General features: G+C 44.6%; 1 protein-coding gene across 10 annotated transcripts in view; it reads left to right on the forward strand.

Moving 5' to 3' along the window:
• LOC135371248 (SRRM2 protein homolog rsr-2-like) overlaps nt 1-16,243 on the forward strand; it is a 28,807-nt gene extending 12,564 nt beyond the window's left edge. For 5 of the 10 annotated variants that reach the window (XM_064605323.1, XM_064605324.1, XM_064605331.1 and 2 more), the window contains 13 exons: nt 62-223; nt 1,404-1,496; nt 1,962-2,030; nt 2,095-2,181; nt 2,822-2,968; nt 5,228-5,387; nt 9,634-10,094; nt 10,875-11,096; nt 11,186-11,416; nt 11,951-12,136; nt 12,225-12,326; nt 13,256-13,363; nt 15,804-16,243. In XM_064605323.1, coding sequence (XP_064461393.1) covers nt 62-223; nt 1,404-1,496; nt 1,962-2,030; nt 2,095-2,181; nt 2,822-2,968; nt 5,228-5,387; nt 9,634-10,094; nt 10,875-11,096; nt 11,186-11,416; nt 11,951-12,136; nt 12,225-12,326; nt 13,256-13,363; nt 15,804-15,888 — 2,113 coding nt within the window. In that variant the 3' untranslated portion in view covers nt 15,889-16,243. The remainder of the gene's footprint in view (nt 1-61; nt 224-1,403; nt 1,497-1,961; nt 2,031-2,094; nt 2,182-2,821; nt 2,969-5,227; nt 5,388-9,633; nt 10,095-10,874; nt 11,097-11,185; nt 11,417-11,950; nt 12,137-12,224; nt 12,327-13,255; nt 13,364-15,803) is intronic. The other 5 variants (XM_064605326.1, XM_064605325.1, XM_064605327.1 and 2 more) reach the window with 5 other exon arrangements.
• Nucleotides 16,244-19,062: the final 2,819 nt, after the last annotated feature.

Consider the following 19,062-nt stretch of genomic DNA (forward strand, 5'->3'; position numbering starts at 1 on the left):
TGGATACCTTCCTAGCATGCCCAGAGTCAGTAGTCTGTTTTTTTTTGTGTGTTTTTTTCAGCGTGAAAGAGACACACCAGATGGCAGAAGCCAACCAAGAGAAGAATGCTAAGCTCAAAGAAGCTCTTGGTATTGGACCATTCTTTGTGGAAGGAAGTTCGCTGGATCCTGATCGTAAGGCTAAGGAAGCACAGGCTGCTTCCGAGGCTCAAAAGCAATACAGGTAGTGCCAGTATCTCATATTTTTTAGGGATGGGCAAACCAAATCTGTGAATCCTCGAATCCCAGTACCCAAAATGGCAAATCGAACCTTTCGAATCCACCAACTAGAGCCCTGCGCGGATGAGATTTTTGGCATCCGACCCGCATCCGCACACACGTTATACGCGTCCGATCCGCTTCTGCAGCATACACAGCAGTTTACATCCGCGTCCAATCCGCCGAGCAAAACACACCATCCGCATCCGATCCGTAAAATCCACACGTTTCGAATGACACGGATGCCTCCATGCTGTCACAGAAGGACTAACGACGACAAGCAAGGTAAACCTTTCAAAAAACGCGATATGGAGAGACTTGTGCAACGCGTGGAACGCTACCTCGCCGGTGCTCGCGTGGTTAGAGATGCCAGAATGCCTCCTCTCCAGTCTTGGCCGTGCATGGTCAAAGGTGAACCCGAGCATGCGCTCTCTGGCGGCGCGCAATACAAATAAATTGCTGGTCAAAAAATTACAGCATGCGGTATATCCGCATCCGATCCGCTGCTTTCACATCCGCGTCCGATCCGCATACCGCAGGAAGTGCTAAATTTTCATCCAAATCCGCAAGTATCTTGCGGATATCCGCTTCCATCCGCGGATGGTGCAGGGCTCTACCACCAACCATGTTTTCTGCCGAAAGCCAGATTCTGGCAAGCCGGCGGGTGTTTTCTTGTTTGTTTGTTTACATTGCTCTGGGCACAAGGAGTTCAGGCAGGAACTCTTCAGAAGTTTAGAGGTAACATGGTATTGCTTGTGATTGTTCCTTAGTTTTATGGAACAAATTCAGACTCAAGGTTTCATGTATTTCCTGTAGTCTATGAACAACATGTTAAATAAATGATGTTTAAAGATTGGTATATGGGTATGCTTTCTCCTGAACGTTAATGATTTAATTTGTTTTTGATTAAACAGATATCAAATTCTGCTTCAGAACACTTTTCAGTAGAAGTGTTTTTCCCCCTGGCTCTTCAAACTATTTTTTAAGAGAGGATTCCAAAGATTTGAGATTTTTAAGATTCGTGGATTCACAGAGAACGTTCCTTGGGTTTGGATTCGGATTCGGAAAATTCTGGATTCGTCCCATTTCCAATATTTTTCATCACTCGCACCCCACCAACCAACCATGGCATGTACGTTTTGCAGCATAATTCTCGACCCTGAGAGTTCCCCCGAATCCGAGCCCAAACCTGCGAAGAAGAAAGCCAAGGAGAAGGATCAGGAAATCGCCGACCAAAGGTAGGTCATCGTCGGGCATGTTGAGTATGCTGGATGCACTTCTTATTCACCCAAGGAAAGTAAAAGACCGAATGTTATCATCGATATTCTCTGCTGCGAATGTTTTATCCTCATCATTTGTAACCGTACTGATATTTGCAGGGCTGCCCTGGTGAGTAACATAACTCCTTGCTGTAATTCAGCATTTTTTTCACTCTTCGCTTCGCTGTGTGTTCTCTCTCTCGCTGCTTTTGTGTGATTCCTCATGTGTCCTGCCAACTGCTCTTATCGTTTTGCACACTTTCCTTTTTTTCCCCCCCGCTCGCTAGCTTTAAAAAGAACCAGGTTTGTGTGGATTTATTTTTTACGGGGGTCTTTATGGTTGAGGAGGGACAGCGTTGCTTACTTACGCTTGTCAGTCGTAACGAGAGTGTCTCTATGCCAGTGTGGCTCGCTTAAGAGGTACCAGCCGTGCGTCTCTTCTAGGAGTCCCTCGCCGGAGCAATCAAAGAAGAAGAAGTCTACTTCTTCAGCTAGGAAGCACAAGCACGACAGGTAATTTAATTTAGTTGTGGCTTCCTCAGCGTTTGCGACGCCCCTGATTGCCCTTCTCTCGCAGGTCTGAATCCCCAGAAGCAAGGCACAAGAAGAGCAGCAAGACGAAGAAAAAGCACCAGGAAAAGGAGAAGAGAAAAGGCCGCAAGAGGTTAGAATTGGTGTTGTTTGATACGCATGACGTGATTTTATGGGCCACCTGCCGTGGATGTGAATTATGCTTATTAGATGCGTGTGCGAAGGTGCTCTTGTGTTGTGCAGATTCTCTGGTTTTTCGTCAGTCTAACTTCTTGTGGCACACGCCTTTCTGTGCACTTGCTTTGCATTACGTTACGTATATCATGTATGGTGCTTGTGCGAAAGTTAAGTTGCAATAATTTAGTGGATGGTACTAAAATTTGTGTTGGAAAGGGGTTCCCATGGTTCCATCACGGATAATAAAACGTGAACCGTGTTTTAGTATACTCCACAACAGGAGTCGAATGTTTAAAACATAATGAGGCAAAAAATATGAGGTTTTCTCCTGAAGACAAGTTGACTTGTAGACAAGGATACAGGTGTGCGAATTCTTGGCTAGCCCTAGGTGGCGTCGATGCTAATGGAACAGTGTGGCAATTGGTAGAACGTGTAATATTTTATGTGATGAGACAGAACTTTTTTTTTTTTTGCAAGAAATAATTGTGGTTTCCAAGGTTAAGCAAATGCAGCTAGCTGACAGCAGTGGAATATAGCCTAGACGATGCTCTGCTAGTCTGCTGTCTACTATAAGGGCTTTGCTTCTTTACTGCCAGCAGCGCCTCTCCTGATGCAAAGCACAGGCACAAGAAAGGACGCACACCTTCGGCGTCGAGCAGCAGCTCAGGTGATTCGTCGTCTTCGGACAACGAGAGCGAGTCAGACGCTAGCAGGAGCAGCTCTAGCTCATCAGATGACAGCAGGTAACACCTGCACAATGCAACAATCAACATGTTGAGTTACCCCATCTAAATTTTGTGGCATGTTCCCCTTGATTTGGTGTCTGAGTGGAGGATTGTCATTGAGAATGTCTCTTGGAACGTCATAACGAGGGCCCAGAATTCTAGGCATTTGCCTATAAATGCCTGTAAACGCCTAAAAGCATCATTGTTGGTGTTTCCTCCCTTTTTATCGACTATATATAACTAACCTTTATAAAAGGTTGCAGCCTTTTTTAAAACATTTTTAGATGCTATAACAGCGTTTTTTTTTTACAGGTATGAGTGTGCCCTTCAGGCTCATGCTCAGTGCTGCATTTTGCTTTTTGTTTCTGCACCTTTTGTTCCTGTTTTTGTGTCCCTGGCTTGCTAGAAGGGGTCCATGTAGGCTTAGATCAGATCAAAAGATTTGCCCTTTCTTGGTGTTTCAAGATATTCGATGGGTGGAGAATTATAAATATTATAGCATGGTTCTGTAAGGCTGTCGTAGTATTCGTGTACCAGAAGTCAAAGCATGTACAGTACCATAACCTTCAAGCGAGCAAGTTTTCCTGACTGGAGCGCTCTGAAACACCAAAAAGCGAACCAGATGATTGTGCCTATTTTTGCATTTTATTGTCTATTTTTGTGTTTTTGAGGGCCTAAACGCCTCCGTATTTCCATTGTTTTTTAGTGCCTAAATTTCGGGGTCCTAGTCATAACTTTGTTACACAAAAAGCAACAACTGTGCAGTGTTATGGTATCTGTGAGCTGTATACTCGTGGCTAAGAGTGTGATTTTGTCTGTGACTGCCATTTGGTTTTGTGCTTTAATCAATCAATAATATTTCCTGGCATACTACGTTTGCAGATAAGCAAACACGTTTGATGTTGATGGTGAGTATAAACCCCCCTTGCCTCTGGAGGCATCTTTTGTAGTACAGAGCATTCGTAGCAGTTTTACGGAAATATTTTGTTACCCGCAATGTGTACACAAGGAGCAGGCGTCAGGGGAACCCTGCAGAGGCTATGCGACTGGTCCAAGTACTGGAATGTTGCGGCTTAGCGTTGAAACCTTGCAATCCACTAAAACTTCATGGTATGAGCAGTGTTAAAGTAAGCTCCTCCAAACTAGAGTTTGAGACATTCTCTGAAAGAAGGGACCTGCTAGTGCTTTGTGTTTAAAGGGACGATCTCGTACAGCCCGGGCGATTCCGAAACTTAGCCAAAACTATCTTCTCGAGTACTGTGCGCGTACAACCGTCAAAGTTGCATTCAGAATAACAAAGTCGTTTTCGAGGAATTTGTCGAAACGTGCCGTAATAGCAGAAGACTAAACCCGCACTTCACTCTCATGCAGCGTCGCGCCTGTGGGTGTGTGGTCGTTGTCATGGAGATAGGGAGCTTCGGAAGGATCTTGGGTTGAGTCATCCCTTTTGCTCTCGAAATGGGGACGTTCATACCTACATCTCTGCGAGTGGGGAATGTAGTCCGTGCATTGACTATGGGGTCTCCGATAGTGTGGCGCACAATCAGATACGTGGAAGCTAAGTCACATGTTTTCTTTCCGTGAGTATTTAATGCGGTTTTTAAATAAACACGCGCTCCTTCTCCGTGTAAGTCGTCAGCGACACTTCATTTCGAACCACGATCAGTGTGCAACGGGGAGTGTAATGGAAGAGCGCGTAATATATTTTTGGTCAGTGCCGCAGTGCTACCGCGCACGCTGATGGCCGACGGCTTCAGATTTGCGATTGTGGGTGGGGTTGTGTCCTGCAACTTTTAACCTGTCTTTGAGGCTTAACATAGTTGTTCTAAACCACCATGTGGGCCACTTCTTAGAATGTGTGTTTTTCGCCTAAAAACTGAAAGAAAATGTACGAGAGTTGCTGCGGTCTCCACTCACTTCTGAAAGTCATCTGCTCACGCCGGTGCAGTAGTGCACGCAAAAGCAGACGATTTCTGTACCCTATCACGGACTTTCCTCGCAGGGCGACGTAGCCTTTCTTACTGTTGCCAACAGAGATCGCGGCATGCTCTGCAGTCTTTATCAACTTAATTTGATTATTTAATAACCGTGACTTGCTTTGTCAGGGAAATTTGCAGTGTGTATTCCATTTTCAACAAGGGGCAATCGAGTGGCGCGCTTTATGAGAGGGGCAGGGGGTAGGAGACCGTCCCTTTAAAACTTGGATTACTTCTGGTGGTGCATGCTCGGTTACATCAGAGTACCCCCACTCAAAGTGGACTGCCCTCTCTTGCACAGTCTCGACAGAAGTCGGAAGCACGACAGGAAGAGGAGGTCCACAGGGCGCTCCTCGAAGCGGGCGTCGGAGAGTAAAAAATCCCGCAGAAACGTGTCTGCCACTCCCCCCGCGGAGTCCAACCGGAGGAAATCTCGCAGGGAGCACCACCATAGTGAAAGGGTAAACTTTCCTCTCTTTACTTTGTCTCAGAGCACTGTTTTTATTATGGAACTACTTCTAAAAGATCCACTTCGCTGTTGTTACCCGGTGTCACGTGTATTCCTGGGCACTTACGTCTTAGCGACCGGATCGTGTTCTTTTTTTATGATCCTTTTCAAAGTGTGAAATGTTTAAGACGCTTGTGAGGAGAGGCTCTCAAGAATGGCATCAGTGACAGTGCGGTTGCTCTGGCAACGCGTGATTTGGCGCTAGCGCTTTTCTGTGTGACAGGTTGTCCAGCCCTGTTTTTAATGACTGTTCCTCTTTACTTTTCCTTCCTGTCCATCATTGCCTTTGTTTTGCAAACAGGATGATGTCAAGGTAACCATTTGCCACTTACCATTACTGCTTTAAAATGCCCCACATTCTTGGCGACTCTCTCGCAGTCTTAGTGACCACTGTTTGCTGCTAATTCTGCACGTCATGTGAACCCATCATCCTGTAGTGTAACTCTCTTGCCGAAGTGAAAGTAGTTACGGTCGTTCACTTCGGGGCTCTGTTACGTAATTGACGCGTAGGATTGATTATAATTGATACAGTATACGTTACCCTTCAAAGAAGCATCGTCCCCTGTAAGCCTAACCTATCAAAGCGGCGCAACTCCCATATTTACTCCAATGTAAGGCTACTGCTCCGACATACACATGGGGAACACGATAGTTTGCATATGATGCCTGTCAATGTGTCTACGGTTTGTGCCAGGACAGGGGCACAGCATGTTACCATCTCTCCATTTTTGTAGTGTGTATGGCCAGCTGCCGATTACCACAGCGTGTTGCCCCATCTCCAGACAATTTTTGCATTTTTTATTTTTTTTTCTGTCAAGCCAGTTCAATATAGCTAGAGCCTGAAGTTTTAGGATTTACGTAATCCGTTTCTTCTCCAAATCCGCACCCCGATTTGAAGGTTGCCTCCTTAGGGTGAAACCCGATTTTTTTTTTTTTTTCCTGCAAATTGCGCTCACCAAAACGTCTGTAGAAATGCACACTAGCTTGTTTGACAGCAAACGTAATTACATCGCACCAAACCAATTGTAATTGCGCAATTTGTACCAAACCAGTATAGTTCGTATGAGTAATAGAGCACTATTTCTCCCCGAATTTGTCATACTGGAAGTTTTGCAGAAATTTAGAGCATGCATTGATTTCCCCCAATTTTTAATCCCGAATTGAGAGAAAAAAAATTTCCCGTAAACTTTAGGCTCTAAATATGTAACATACATATGACTGCAACATAAGAGTTCAGAGCTAGCTTCATATTTTCCTCCGAGCCATTTTATTTGTGGAAGTGTTTTGTTTAGGAACTGCTTTTGTCGTGCACCGCAGTGCATGCAGAGATACGAATCAACCACACTGCAAAAGATTCCTTTCATTCATGTAAATCTAGCGGAAATACCTAGTCAAGTGTGTGTGTGTAAGGTGAGGATCACCGTCCGTCTGTTACTACACCTGTGTTCAACCTAAGAATTGCACAAAGTGTAGTCCTTCATCCTGATTTCTTTATTTGTTGAAGGTACCCTCAGGGCATGAAGTCGGAGAATCCTTAGCGGAGTCAACTCGGCAGGATAAATTATACTTAGGGTTCTTCGTTTTCGGGTGAAACTCGATATCTACCAGAAATCCTTGCGGTCCTTCAACTTGTTGTTATCCGAAAACTGTCTGAGAAGTGAATCTTTATATCAGCAAAGAGAGCTATTTGTGCCACCCAATTTGTCCTCCTTTTATGATCCCCTCCTGCAGGAGTCAAAGATGAACTTTTGTGGAGCTCGGGCAAGTGTTTGAATACTTCGGTCATTCGCTGCCCCATTCCGGTCGGAAATATAAAGATTCTTGTTTCTCGTCACAGTGTCACAGCAGTGGCTTGTTTCATATGCCTTTCGTTTCGCCCGAAAATTCCCCAGTGACATATCAAACAGAGATCATAGCACCCGATTTCTCCCCGAATTCTCGTGCATAAGTAGCACCGGATTTTTCCCCCACGAATTCGAAAAATCATAAAACCCGAAGACGAAGAACCCTAATTATACTTAGGGCCCGACTTTTTCGGGTTATATTTTCCAGCAAAATCGGGCTGGTAAATATGGGGTTATATTTCGCTCCAATAACACCGTCAGACCGGCAGACACAGAGCACCAATAATTAGACCATGCCTCTAAGAGGCAGCAGGGTCTCTGTTTTGACAGTTTGTATGTGCATATTCATGCGTTTAAAACACAGTTTCCTATGCTCTGCGCAAGTTGTGATGAGTTCGGATTCCTATGATTGAGCAGTTTTCGGGGAAATATCGGATTAAACTTGTAAAAAGTCGGGCCCTAACTACTATACTGCCTCGCAACAAGGGACCCATACAGCTTCAGTGTTGATGCACTACTTGGCGCTGTACGGTGATGCGGGAAGGGGTTGCAGCCAATAAGAACGAGCGTAGGGCTGGGCTTAAACATGCGGTTCCTTGGTTGAACATGAGTATAGCACGAATGTTACTGCGACGCCAGCGCTTCGACAGGCCTAGAATCTAGAAGTTGGGAAACAGTCTCGTAACATTGGAGTAAATATGGCACTCATCACAGTGACGATGTAAAGTCTAGCCGCACAGTGTTGCTACACTGTATGCCAAAGTTTTGAGGGTGGTCTTGCTTTATTCTAGTGGAGTCCCTAAGGTTAAACGAGGTTAAAATTCAGGCTGGTTGGTGGTACGCTATCGTAAGAGCGATAAAACCGCAGCGCCCAGAACTAAAAAAAAAATGGCGAATGACGAGACAAGGAAACTGAGGCACTCGATGCGTTTTCCCCGTTTCGTCCTTCATCATTTTTTTTTTACGGCCGAGAACCGGGGTCTTATCGCTTTTAACGAGTCCCCGAGCCAATTGTGTTCGCGCGGCACCCCCAGTGCATGCGAGTGCGGTGCATGCTTGTGCATGTGTCAACGTGTATAGGTTGGTGGTGGTGGCTTTCCTTCCACACATCTCTTCTCACACTTATGTGTTGTTTGGCACAAGAGTCCTCTCGTAACTCAAGCATTGAAATTTATTTTGTCTTGATGCTTTGATCGCTACCCGTAGGAGGCGAGACCAGCGTAAGTACATGGCAAACAATTTTGCTCCAGGAGAGAAAAAAAAAAAACATTAGTAGTGGGATTGGGGATCTTGTCGTGGGTACCCAGTACCGTGCAGCGAAAGTCGAACTTCGTGGAAGACGCCAAGGCCCTTGTGGCTGTCCTTGGGCACGAATGAATCGATAGATCAATATATAGAGATGGGGGCATCTTAATCCTGTCCTGTCCTGTCCTGTCCTGTCAGAGATGCTTTTGCACTGGTTGGACATTCGGTTTTGTGTACATTTTGTGCACCTTCACTTTAGCAGCACAACTGGCACTGCTGCACAGTGGCTGGTTTCTGCAGCATTTTGCAAGAGCCAGTTTTTACAGCAAACCTTTAAAGAATCAAAACATGGCCAGTATCACGAAGTTTGACTTTGATACAGAAAACCACTGTTAGAGCTGCACGGCTACTTGAGAAACTTCAGTTAACTTGGATGTGTGTATATATATGTATATATGATATGTGTTTTTCTGTGTACTGTGTGTGTGTGTGTGCTGCTGCATAACGTATTACACACTATCGTAACGTGCATTTTGTTTTGCTAGCGGCTCTTAGCTGTCCATCAGTGTATAACTGGTACCTTAACATAACTGGTGTGCCAGCAGTTATTGAGCTAATGCATCCACATGTGCTGCCTACCCAGGTAGAAATTCGAGCTAGAATCCCAAGTGGATCCACTGGAAAAACAAGTGGACCCTTTTGGTTTTTCAAGTGGATCCACTTGGGCTCAAGCCTAAATTTCTGCCTGGGAATCTGACATGCAAGATAACTAGATGACACTGTACAAACATTTGTTACACGTATGCTTTTGGAGCTCTCCAACCTGGCAATTTCATATCCGAGGCCTCCTTTCTTTCTGCCTTCGAATTTAGTGGCATTCGTTCTTATTTACAACGATACAGCTTAACCGTGTCCCTTGTCATCACCCCCCATGACTGGAAGCGAAGAAGTATTCACACTACCGTACTGCATTGTTTCCTACAAACTGGTCCTTCTAGAGCTTGCCCAGTGTGTTAAACTATGAGGTGACACTGTTTCGCTGTAAGGTTTCAAAACTGAAATTGTGGCTTACATAAATTCACTATTGTGTTTACATTCTGTTTATCGTAGAAGTCCAGGAGTGAGGACGAAGAAAATGAGAACGAAGACAGGCACCAGCGCAGAAGACACAAGAAGAAGAGCTCATCGTCGCTGGCGGTGACATCCCGCGGTGACAAAAAGAAACTTACCTCCTCCCAGAGAAATGGCGGAGAGGGGGACACGCGGAGGCGCCGAGCGCGCAGCTCGAGCGAGGAAGAAGTGCGACCAACCTCGTCTAAGAAAAAAAGGGCCTCGCGGAGAGCGCAGCAGCACCGGCGCCACCACACCAGTGATTCGGAGGAAGAAGACAGTGAAGAAGAGAGAAAGCAGAAGAAGCGAAAGAAGGATAAAAAAGAAAGGAAGAAGCGAAGGAAGGCAAAGTCTTCGTCCGAGTCTTCTTCCTCTGGTGAGGATGAATCTGACTCGAGTGCATCTGAAGAGGACTCGAGTTCAGAAGATGAATCTGACAGAGAGAGGTCTAAAAAGAAGAGGTAAGCTAGGGGCACTGTGATCACATTTGGTTATGTTATAGCCAGTGATGGGCAAAGTACCAGGAAAAGTAATTCGAGTAAAGTATTAAGTACTAATATGTACTTTAATTGCAGTAAAGAGTCCTGCCAGTGCTAAACACCTAAAGTCAAGTACCCCAACAACACTGAATATCCTCTGGATGTACGAATAATGTCCTAACGAATTTGTACGTCCGATGTATACCTGAGGGACATCCGTCGGACATACGAATACGTTAATACATTATTCGTACATCCAGAGGATGTTCGGTGCTGTTGGGGCATGAAGTAGTGAGAAATGTACCAAGTACCCTGAAGTACAGCATGCTGTTTTCATGCCACAGTGTTCAGCTCCTTACGGAGACTAATATGCGCATACATACGTTCAAATGCGACCTTTCAGACAGACCACACACAGATGCTATACGCATGAGGAAACAGCGCGGAAGAGCATGTTGAGACGTGTCAGTTTATAGCCTCAGATAGGATTACAGACTGACTAAAATAGGCAGAGGCGCAGTGCTGTGAATGCCACTCGATGTAGTGCCAGCTGTCGTGCAGCGAACTAGCAACGCTGACAGAAGGATACTTGAAGTACTTCAATGGAAAATATAAGCAAAGTAAAAGTACCCCAGTACTTCAAGTACTACTTGTACTACTACTACTTGTACAAGTACTACTACTAATACAGAGTATTGTCCATCACTGGTTATAGCGCATAAATACTGTCTGTATCATGGCATTTCGATTTCTCTTCTCAAGAAGTAGGAAACAGACATCTACCAGCGCTTCCAAGCAAAGTAAAGGTAACGAGAGAAAACGGAAACATGAGAGGAATGACTCGGAGCAAGCGAGTAGGAAAGCAGCCAAGAAACGGCGACACGACTCCAGCGATGAAGAGGAAGACCGTGACAGGGTTGGTGAGCCTGCTGATCGACATCCACCTGCAGGGCGCTGGGAATCTGACAGCAAGGTTTCAGAACGGTAAAGACAATATTTTAAGTGGTGACCGCGGACCAGCCGTGCTCATCCCCACTCCTGAAAAGAAATGACTGGGTAACATCGTATTTCAGGTTTAAGAAAGACAAAAGGGAAGAAGTTTCTTCCGCAGTTGAGCTGGCCCCTAGGAAGGAAAAAGTGGGCAGCCCAGCTTCTTCATCAGCCAGTAAAGAAAAATATGTCAGCAGTAAAAAATCCAAGCCACAGGAGGTCTCTCACTCAAAGAAACAGCAAAACGGCCACTACGGTTCGAGATCGCCATCATCAGACAAGTCCGAGGGTGGACGATCACGCTCAAGATCAAGGTTAGTCATCGACATGCGTCAGACCTCTGAAGTCGGCCAACTATAAACCTGTACACTCATAATGTGATGTGGCACACACGTTATCACAATCGTGCATGTGGTACAGTACTGTGATATAGTCTCCTTTTTGCATGGAACCCTGAAAAGTAGAAGGGACATGTACTCATTATTCGTGTTCACCGCTTATGAAAGATGGGAGAGCTTTTCTCAAGTGCCGCATATGTCAGATGTTACTGGTTCCATCGGCTACTGGGATGTTGCAAGCGTCCTCGTTTTCCTGCTTTGCAGAATGCATTAGGTGCCACGAGTTCCTATGCATGGTGAAGTTTCGCGTCCTTTAATTAGATCCAGTGTGAAACGAAAACTGCGCGATACATACTTCTGGCTCCAAACAATCCACATCATTTGTAGTTCTCCCCAATGCCCCTATGCCCACCATTGCTTTTGAGGAAATGTGACAGCATGTTATTGCATGCCGCAATTCTGTGCGTTTGGGCCCGTGTTTCAACAGCAAGGTTCTGTACTTGTGTGCAGATCAAAGTCTGCCGGATCACCTAGGGACAACAGGCATAAGGCTGGGTCCAACCAGTGGAGCCCAGCGCCATCTCCTGGGCGCCGACGTCGTGACCCCTCGAGATCACACAGTCGTAGCAGGTCCCCAGCTCGATCTCCGGGGACAAGGTTCCGTTCGCGATCTCCCTCCTATTCTTCCTATCACAGGTGACTTCAATTGGCTTCAACTTTTCTTGGCTTTGGCTAAAGGCAACACTAGTCAGCATCTCAGACTTTTTTTTTTTTTACACAAAAGGCCTCATAGCACAGACAGGCGACGTTCCCCTTCTAGTCATGGCAGCCATTCTCACAGCCGGTCATTCAGTCGCAGCTACTCAAAATGCAGCCGAAGCTCCAGGTATGTTGTTCGGAGCATCAGGATGAGGAGAAGATGTTGATGCTTAATGGCACGACAGAAGGCAATACGCACCATTTTGTAACTCTGGAATTCACTACCATGCCTCATCTTCTACACTGATTTGTGAAGTGCTTCTCTGTCTTTTCTTTCATTAACTTCATCCACTAACAGCAGACTGTTTGTGAAACCCTGTGCTTTGTCTGATTGATGTTTCATTTAACATGTTGACCTCCTTATGGGCATGCCTGCTCTGTTTACTAATAACCTGTAACAGTAGCAAAACACTGGAATGCACTGCAGAACGATAGACATGTAGACAATGTTCCACTCTATTCCAATTTTCCAATTCGGTCTCTAAACATGGCTTGAATCCATACCTAGTTTAGCAGGGTGTCTACCAACCTGGAAGACCGGGAATTCGATGCGACTGGAAAAATCGGGGGATTGTCATGGTATTTGCCAAAAACAAGCTGAAGTCAAGACAAGACAAGTGCTGTGACTGTGCACAGCGAATTATGAGTACCGATCGACGGTTGAGCAGGCAGGCCACAGCAACGTTGCCGCGATTGTAGGAATTTGCCAATACGATAGCCTCGAAGGCAGAACAGTAGGGCAGCCTCATTAATACTCAATATTTTATTGGGGATTAAAACATAGCAGCAGGCACAAAGTTCCCTTTCATTTTGCTCACGGGATTCGCTCGAAATAATCGGTGGGAACCTAGGAAAAAATCTGGGAATTTGAAGGCTGCAATTTGGTAGACGCCCTGTTTAATTAACGAATCTTTTCTTCAGAAAATACTTACAAGATTTTATATATATAAAAAAAAGCAGCAGTATAAGCAGAGAAATGCTCCGCAGCCATTGAACTGCAACCGGACAAGTGAATCCAGTGCTTTGTGTGGAAAAACTGGCCTTGCATCGTTCCAGGTCCACCTCGAGATCGTACTCTTCACGCTCGAGGTCGTACGCTCGTAGCCCTTCTATTCCTCGCCGCAAAGGCTCTCCCAGCTTTCTAGATAAGAGGCGCATCACCAGGTAAACACACCACCAAGTTTAGAAAAAAATAAATAATAATGTAGGAGTGAGCAGGGTGTACCTTCAAAACATATACGTTCATCACCAAAATAGGGCATGCCTATTTTGACTTTACGTCACTCTTTAGTTGGAAGACGGTTGAAACGGTAGGTGGTCGTGGTGGCGGCCTCCGTAATTTCTTCTTTTTGTGTAACAAATATTTCCTCATCTTTTCAGTTGAGCATGCTTTGTGAACTCTTGTCAACTCAAACAGTTGTCTGGTGTCCCAGATAGAGCCGCATCAAAAATGGGTCATGAATGGAGCCTGAAGGTTTAGGCTTTAACCCGATTCTTCCCCGAATTTGCACCCCGAACTGAAGGTTGCCTCTTTAAGACAGGTCCCGATTCTTACCCGGTGAACTGCCCTCACTGAGAGGTCTATAGGAATGCACACTACCGTAATTTCACACCAAATTTCCTGGCAGCTGCGGGCAATACAAGACGACTGATTCGTGCGACAAAAGAGACCATAGAGAAGGCCATAAACACTGTGGTCCATACTCCGGGGTGGGCATAGTGTACAACAAAGGATGTCGGCTCAAGAGTTCTACCAATATCGGATTGTGCCCTTGTTGGGCGTTTTTCATGGATCGATAGGTCAGTGGTCTTCCAGTAGACGTGAATTCACTGTCACCACTTCAGTTAAAGCTGCTTGGGGGAAGTCACCAGGAAGATCAATCTACTCTAATGTGGAGCCATCCCTGTTACGCACTGTTCGTGCATCGGCAGGGCAGTGCTGTTCCAGAAACACTGTCGGCCATTTTGTTAAAACTGATGTATTGGGAAAATGCCAGGAAAAAATACTCAGATAAGCTGCACCAGTGGATAACCTGCAGGGCGCTCGTGAGAAAAAAAAAATTGTGCATAAGCCGCTGCTAATATGAGTGGAATTACGGTGATTTGTTTAGCAGCAAATGCAGGTACATCACCGTTTCTACTGAACCAGTAGAGTTTGTTTGAGTAACTCCAATTTCTCCCCGATTTTAGCCTACTGGAAGCTTTTCCACCCGAATTTGCACGAATTTAGAGCACATGTTTAGTTACCCGATTTTTTACTCTCCGGATTTAGAAAAAAAAAATTCCGAAAACTTCAGGCTCTAGTCATGAACAGTGGATCTACTTTGTTTTGTACCATGTTGATGCGGCAGATGAGGATCGCCAGATGATTGTGGATGACCTTTGCTCGTGTTCGTGCACGTAGATCGCTTCACCTCTGCCACTTTTGTCGTCTGCTTGGTACTACATGTAATGCCTGGCTAGTAATACACGTAGCTCTAATAAATGGTTGTGTATCTCCTATTGACTGTATATGAGCTGTCCGAGCACGAACGCATTACTCTATGGTACGTCTTTGATATGCTTAGGGCCCAACATTTTTGCAGGCTTCCCTGTTCCGTTTCATCGCCTCATTTTACGTTGAGTGAGGACATTTTAAGCAGTAACTTGGGTGTCGTTTTGCAACGTTCCAATGCTTGAGAATGGGTGTAATTTACGATGCAACCTCAGCGACTGCTGGCAGCTACCACGTTTCCTTGCGGATAACTGACTGTTGCTACATGCTGCGGAGATTTCCCCGTTTCAATTGTGCCTGCCGTGTACCTGTCTGTGTTGGCGACCGTTTGGATAAACATGATGGTTTGGGGAGGGGGGAATGTACGAGTGCTGCATATTTGGTTGACCGCGTTGAGGAAGTGGGCTGCGTTGATCGTCGGTGCGGTTCACTGAGTGAGCACAGTTTTAATATTTATTGAATTTGGCTGTCATGGCAGAAGAGAGAAGGAAAATGGCAGAATCGCCACCTTGTTTCATTCCTCACCCTTTCTTTGCACTTTTTTGCATACATTTTTTACAGCATGATACGGACATGCTTCCTTTAAGAACTGTCATATACAATATTTCCTTTGAGCATTTCGAATTCCCTGAGAAAATTTACGTACTGTGCACGTAGCAGACTACACCATCGGGCCTGTCGTCTGCTACAGAACATCTTATAACTGCACCGACGGATATTCCCCACCGTTAGAAGTGCACGACAAAGCATTACATTTATTTATTTATTGAGCGTTCATGCTCACATGGCAACAGAAAGCTGTGAAGTTTTGAGCATCTTCTGCTGGAACATTCTGGAGAACGTCGCTCGTCCAAATACACGGTGTATTCCAAAGCTTCTAATCTCTCCATCCTCCTTTTAAATTGAGTAAAATCTGTGCACCTGAAATGTCGAGCCCTAAGTAGATCTTTGCATCATGTCCGTGCAAGTTTTTCTTTCTGTTCTGTTTCGTTCATTTTTGTCTGGAGCACACTCTCTTGCTTCTTTGTGCATTTTTTCTTGTGTTTCCTTTTATTTGCCTTATTTACCAATTTGTGTTTTCTTTTGGTTTTTGTTCTTTGCACATTTCAGGGCTCCTGACGCTAAGATTCGATACAGCAGCAGTCGAAGCCGAAGTGGCTCATACCACCGTCACAGCCGCCATCACAGGCGATAGGCAATAGCTTGGGCTTTGTTTTGTTTGCATTTTCTTTGGGTCCTTTTAACTTCACGTGCACACATGATGACATGACAAGCAGAGACAGGGGAAATGTCTCTACAGCAGCAAAGCCAGTGGGAGAAATGTACATTTAAATGGAGGAAGTGCCTTTTTGCAATGCATTTTGGAAAAGGCTCCAAAGCATGCATACAAATCATTACTTGGGTTTTACGCGCAAGACCAGTATTAAAGGTGTCCTTTTTCTCATCTGTTTCATTTTGGTCTTCTCATGGACTGGCGTAAGCGTCCGGCATTGCCCAATGGAAACTCATTTACTGGAAAAAAAATGCTGAATAAAAAGGGGTTCATGTGAGATCTGTTTCCTTGGTTCCTATTTGTCTTCAGTTTGTGCGTATGACGGTATATTTTTGTGTGTGCATGCTATTCATTTCCTAGCCAAGTTTTGCCTGTGGCAAAATATACTATTTCCTGATATATCTTACACAAGGCATAAGACACATTAAAATGTGGGAGAAGCAGATTGATGTGCATGTGCTGTGTGATATTTGCATGAGCCCAGATACAGTAAAACACTATTAGACATAACAGTGCTTTTTGTTTTTCAAGGCATCAGCAAAGCAGGCCTTGTACGATATAGCTTTCTCATCCCCTTGTTTTTGCAGTGGCTTGCCTGAATCCAAACCTTTTTTTAGAAACTAACATTAGTCCCCCTTTTGTATTGTTTTCAAGCCAATACCCTGGAATGCAGAAGAAGGAGAAAGGTGGACCTCTTTTTGTTGTTGTTCTTGCCTCACAGTTTCTTTTTACATATTGTTTTCTTGGTGTGCAGAGTCAAACAATGTTGTTCCATAACTCTTCAATTCATTCGCAATAATCTAGCATTTGTGGTCACACAGCTATCCTATCCTGTGTGCTATTCTTCATTTGATATGCCTTTATCATTTTTAACTCTACGACATTTGGAAACACCGCATTGCAAGTGCAAATCTTGTTTGAAATGTATGCTTTTTGTATTACATGAGGCATGAATGAGCACAGAAGTGTAGGAAGTTGGCATGCTGCGTTGCCTAAAAGTTTGCAGATGACATTGATCTGCACACTGGTTTGGTGTTTGTAGTGTGGCAGGACTTGTCCTTGTATTTCTGTAAGCCCTACAGTGAAAACAGCCATCCTAAACTCCCAAACAAATTCTGCTTGCGAAACATTTCTGACCAGCTAATAGTGGATTGGAGACTAAAAACGCGTTTGCAATATGGGTGATGTCACATAGTTTCGCCATGCTGCACCGCGAGCGGTTCGCCGAGTCCGACATAATCTAGTTTTCTTCGTTTTTTGTCACTTTCCATTTCCCAACGAGAAGCGCGCGGAAACGTCCCGTGCCGTACAGACGTCCCACCCCCTCGGCCTCCAGCAGCAGCGCAAGCTCGTGCTCGTCCAGGAGGTCGTCACCATCCAGGGGGCCGAGCTCCTCCAGGTCCCGGTCAAGGTCGCTGACCCGTCGCCACTCGTCCGACAGGTCACTGTCTCCCTGGTACGAAAGGAGACACGCACGAAGCACTAGTGCAGAGAGCGGGAAAGGGAGCCGGTAACCAGAGGCTGCCCTTGTAGATTCGACGATGTTTAGAAACTTCCTGTTTTCTAGGAAACGAATGGTAAAAATGTTCAGCATTCCGACGGTCATTGTTTGTGGGCGGACATTTTTTTTGTTCGCTCGGAAGCAAGTGCTGTAAAGTGTTGTGAATGCAGTATTGTAAATGATGTATACTTTGTGCTGTATTGCACATCTGCATATTTATTAATTTATTTTGCATATTTATTTACTCATTATACACATTTGTTCATTTATTTTGCATATTTATGTACTCATTATACATATTTATTTATTTATTTTTGCATATTTATTTAGTATATATATATATATATATATGTATTCCTTTTTGCGTATTAATTTCGCCACATATTTGACTGCTGCGTCATTGCCAAGCGGTCTTCATGCCACCACGCTGGCCGCGTACCGTACCGCTCCCAATGTCTGCGAGCCCATAATTTTCATGAACTTCACTAATCCAAAAATTTGCACGTGAAATGCGGCTCTTACAAAATGCGGTATAGGCGAACTCTGCTTCGTCAAAAAGAAAGACGCTCAAGCTACAAATTTTAGCATACGGCATTACTGTATGGGTCTAGTATTAAAATCTACAGAAAAACAGGAAATACATAAAAGTTTCTGAAGTGTGTTACCAATAATCGGGACACTTTCAACATGGGATGCAGACGTTTCCTTTTCGACTTCTTTTTTACCTCTTCCTTGGGTAGTGTTGTTGTCTTGTATATACATGTTAAAATGTAATACTTCTGTATGCTAGATAAGTGCTATCTGTTGAGTTTACGAACTGTCGGTAACATTCATGCCATACAGCGTTGCTGGTTGAAGTTGTCGGTCACCCAGTAGCACTATTATTCTGTAGAAGCAAGATGAAGGGCACCCTTTTCTAGCAATTGACCACCAGAGCAGGATCCACCACCAAATCACAACATATACGCAGTCTGTTATGTGTGACGTTTGCTGCTACCTAATGCAGACATGTTTTCTGATATTGTTACCAGTGAATTATTCTCTCTTTCTGTGTGATATGTACCTTTTACTGGCACGAATTTGTGTGACTGCAAGTGCTAGTATTAGAAACGGAAACCGGCCGAGTGGGATATCTTCACTGTCACCTTCATCTTGAAGCTCTTATTTACCAGGTCTGTTGTTGTCTCGCAATATATGTACAAAAATTAATGCGTATTTAAGCCAGCCACCCAGGTGAAAAATTTTTGCAGTTACAAGTGGTTTATGAACGGATTTCCACTCGAAACCACTTTGTATGTAAGTGAAAATTGTTTCATAAACCATTTGGGATTGCAGACATTTTTCACCTGGGCAGTTTTAACAGTGGGAGAAAATATAACACTGATCCTTCTCTTTTTCCAATTTGTCAGGAAGGTGCACACACCCTTTACCCTATGGTTATGTCTCTTGTATATATGCATTCCACAGATATAATATGAACTTTAGTGCAGTGTGTTGTACTATATTCAGTTCTTTACTTATGAAATAGGAGGCAACTTCTGTACAAAGCTTGATACTAAACAAGCGGATTGTGGTAGTCCTGACGTCTTATCGCG

The sequence above is a fragment of the Ornithodoros turicata genome, chromosome 10, assembly GCF_037126465.1.
Source record: "Ornithodoros turicata isolate Travis chromosome 10, ASM3712646v1, whole genome shotgun sequence".
Classification (NCBI taxonomy): domain Eukaryota; kingdom Metazoa; phylum Arthropoda; class Arachnida; order Ixodida; family Argasidae; genus Ornithodoros; species Ornithodoros turicata.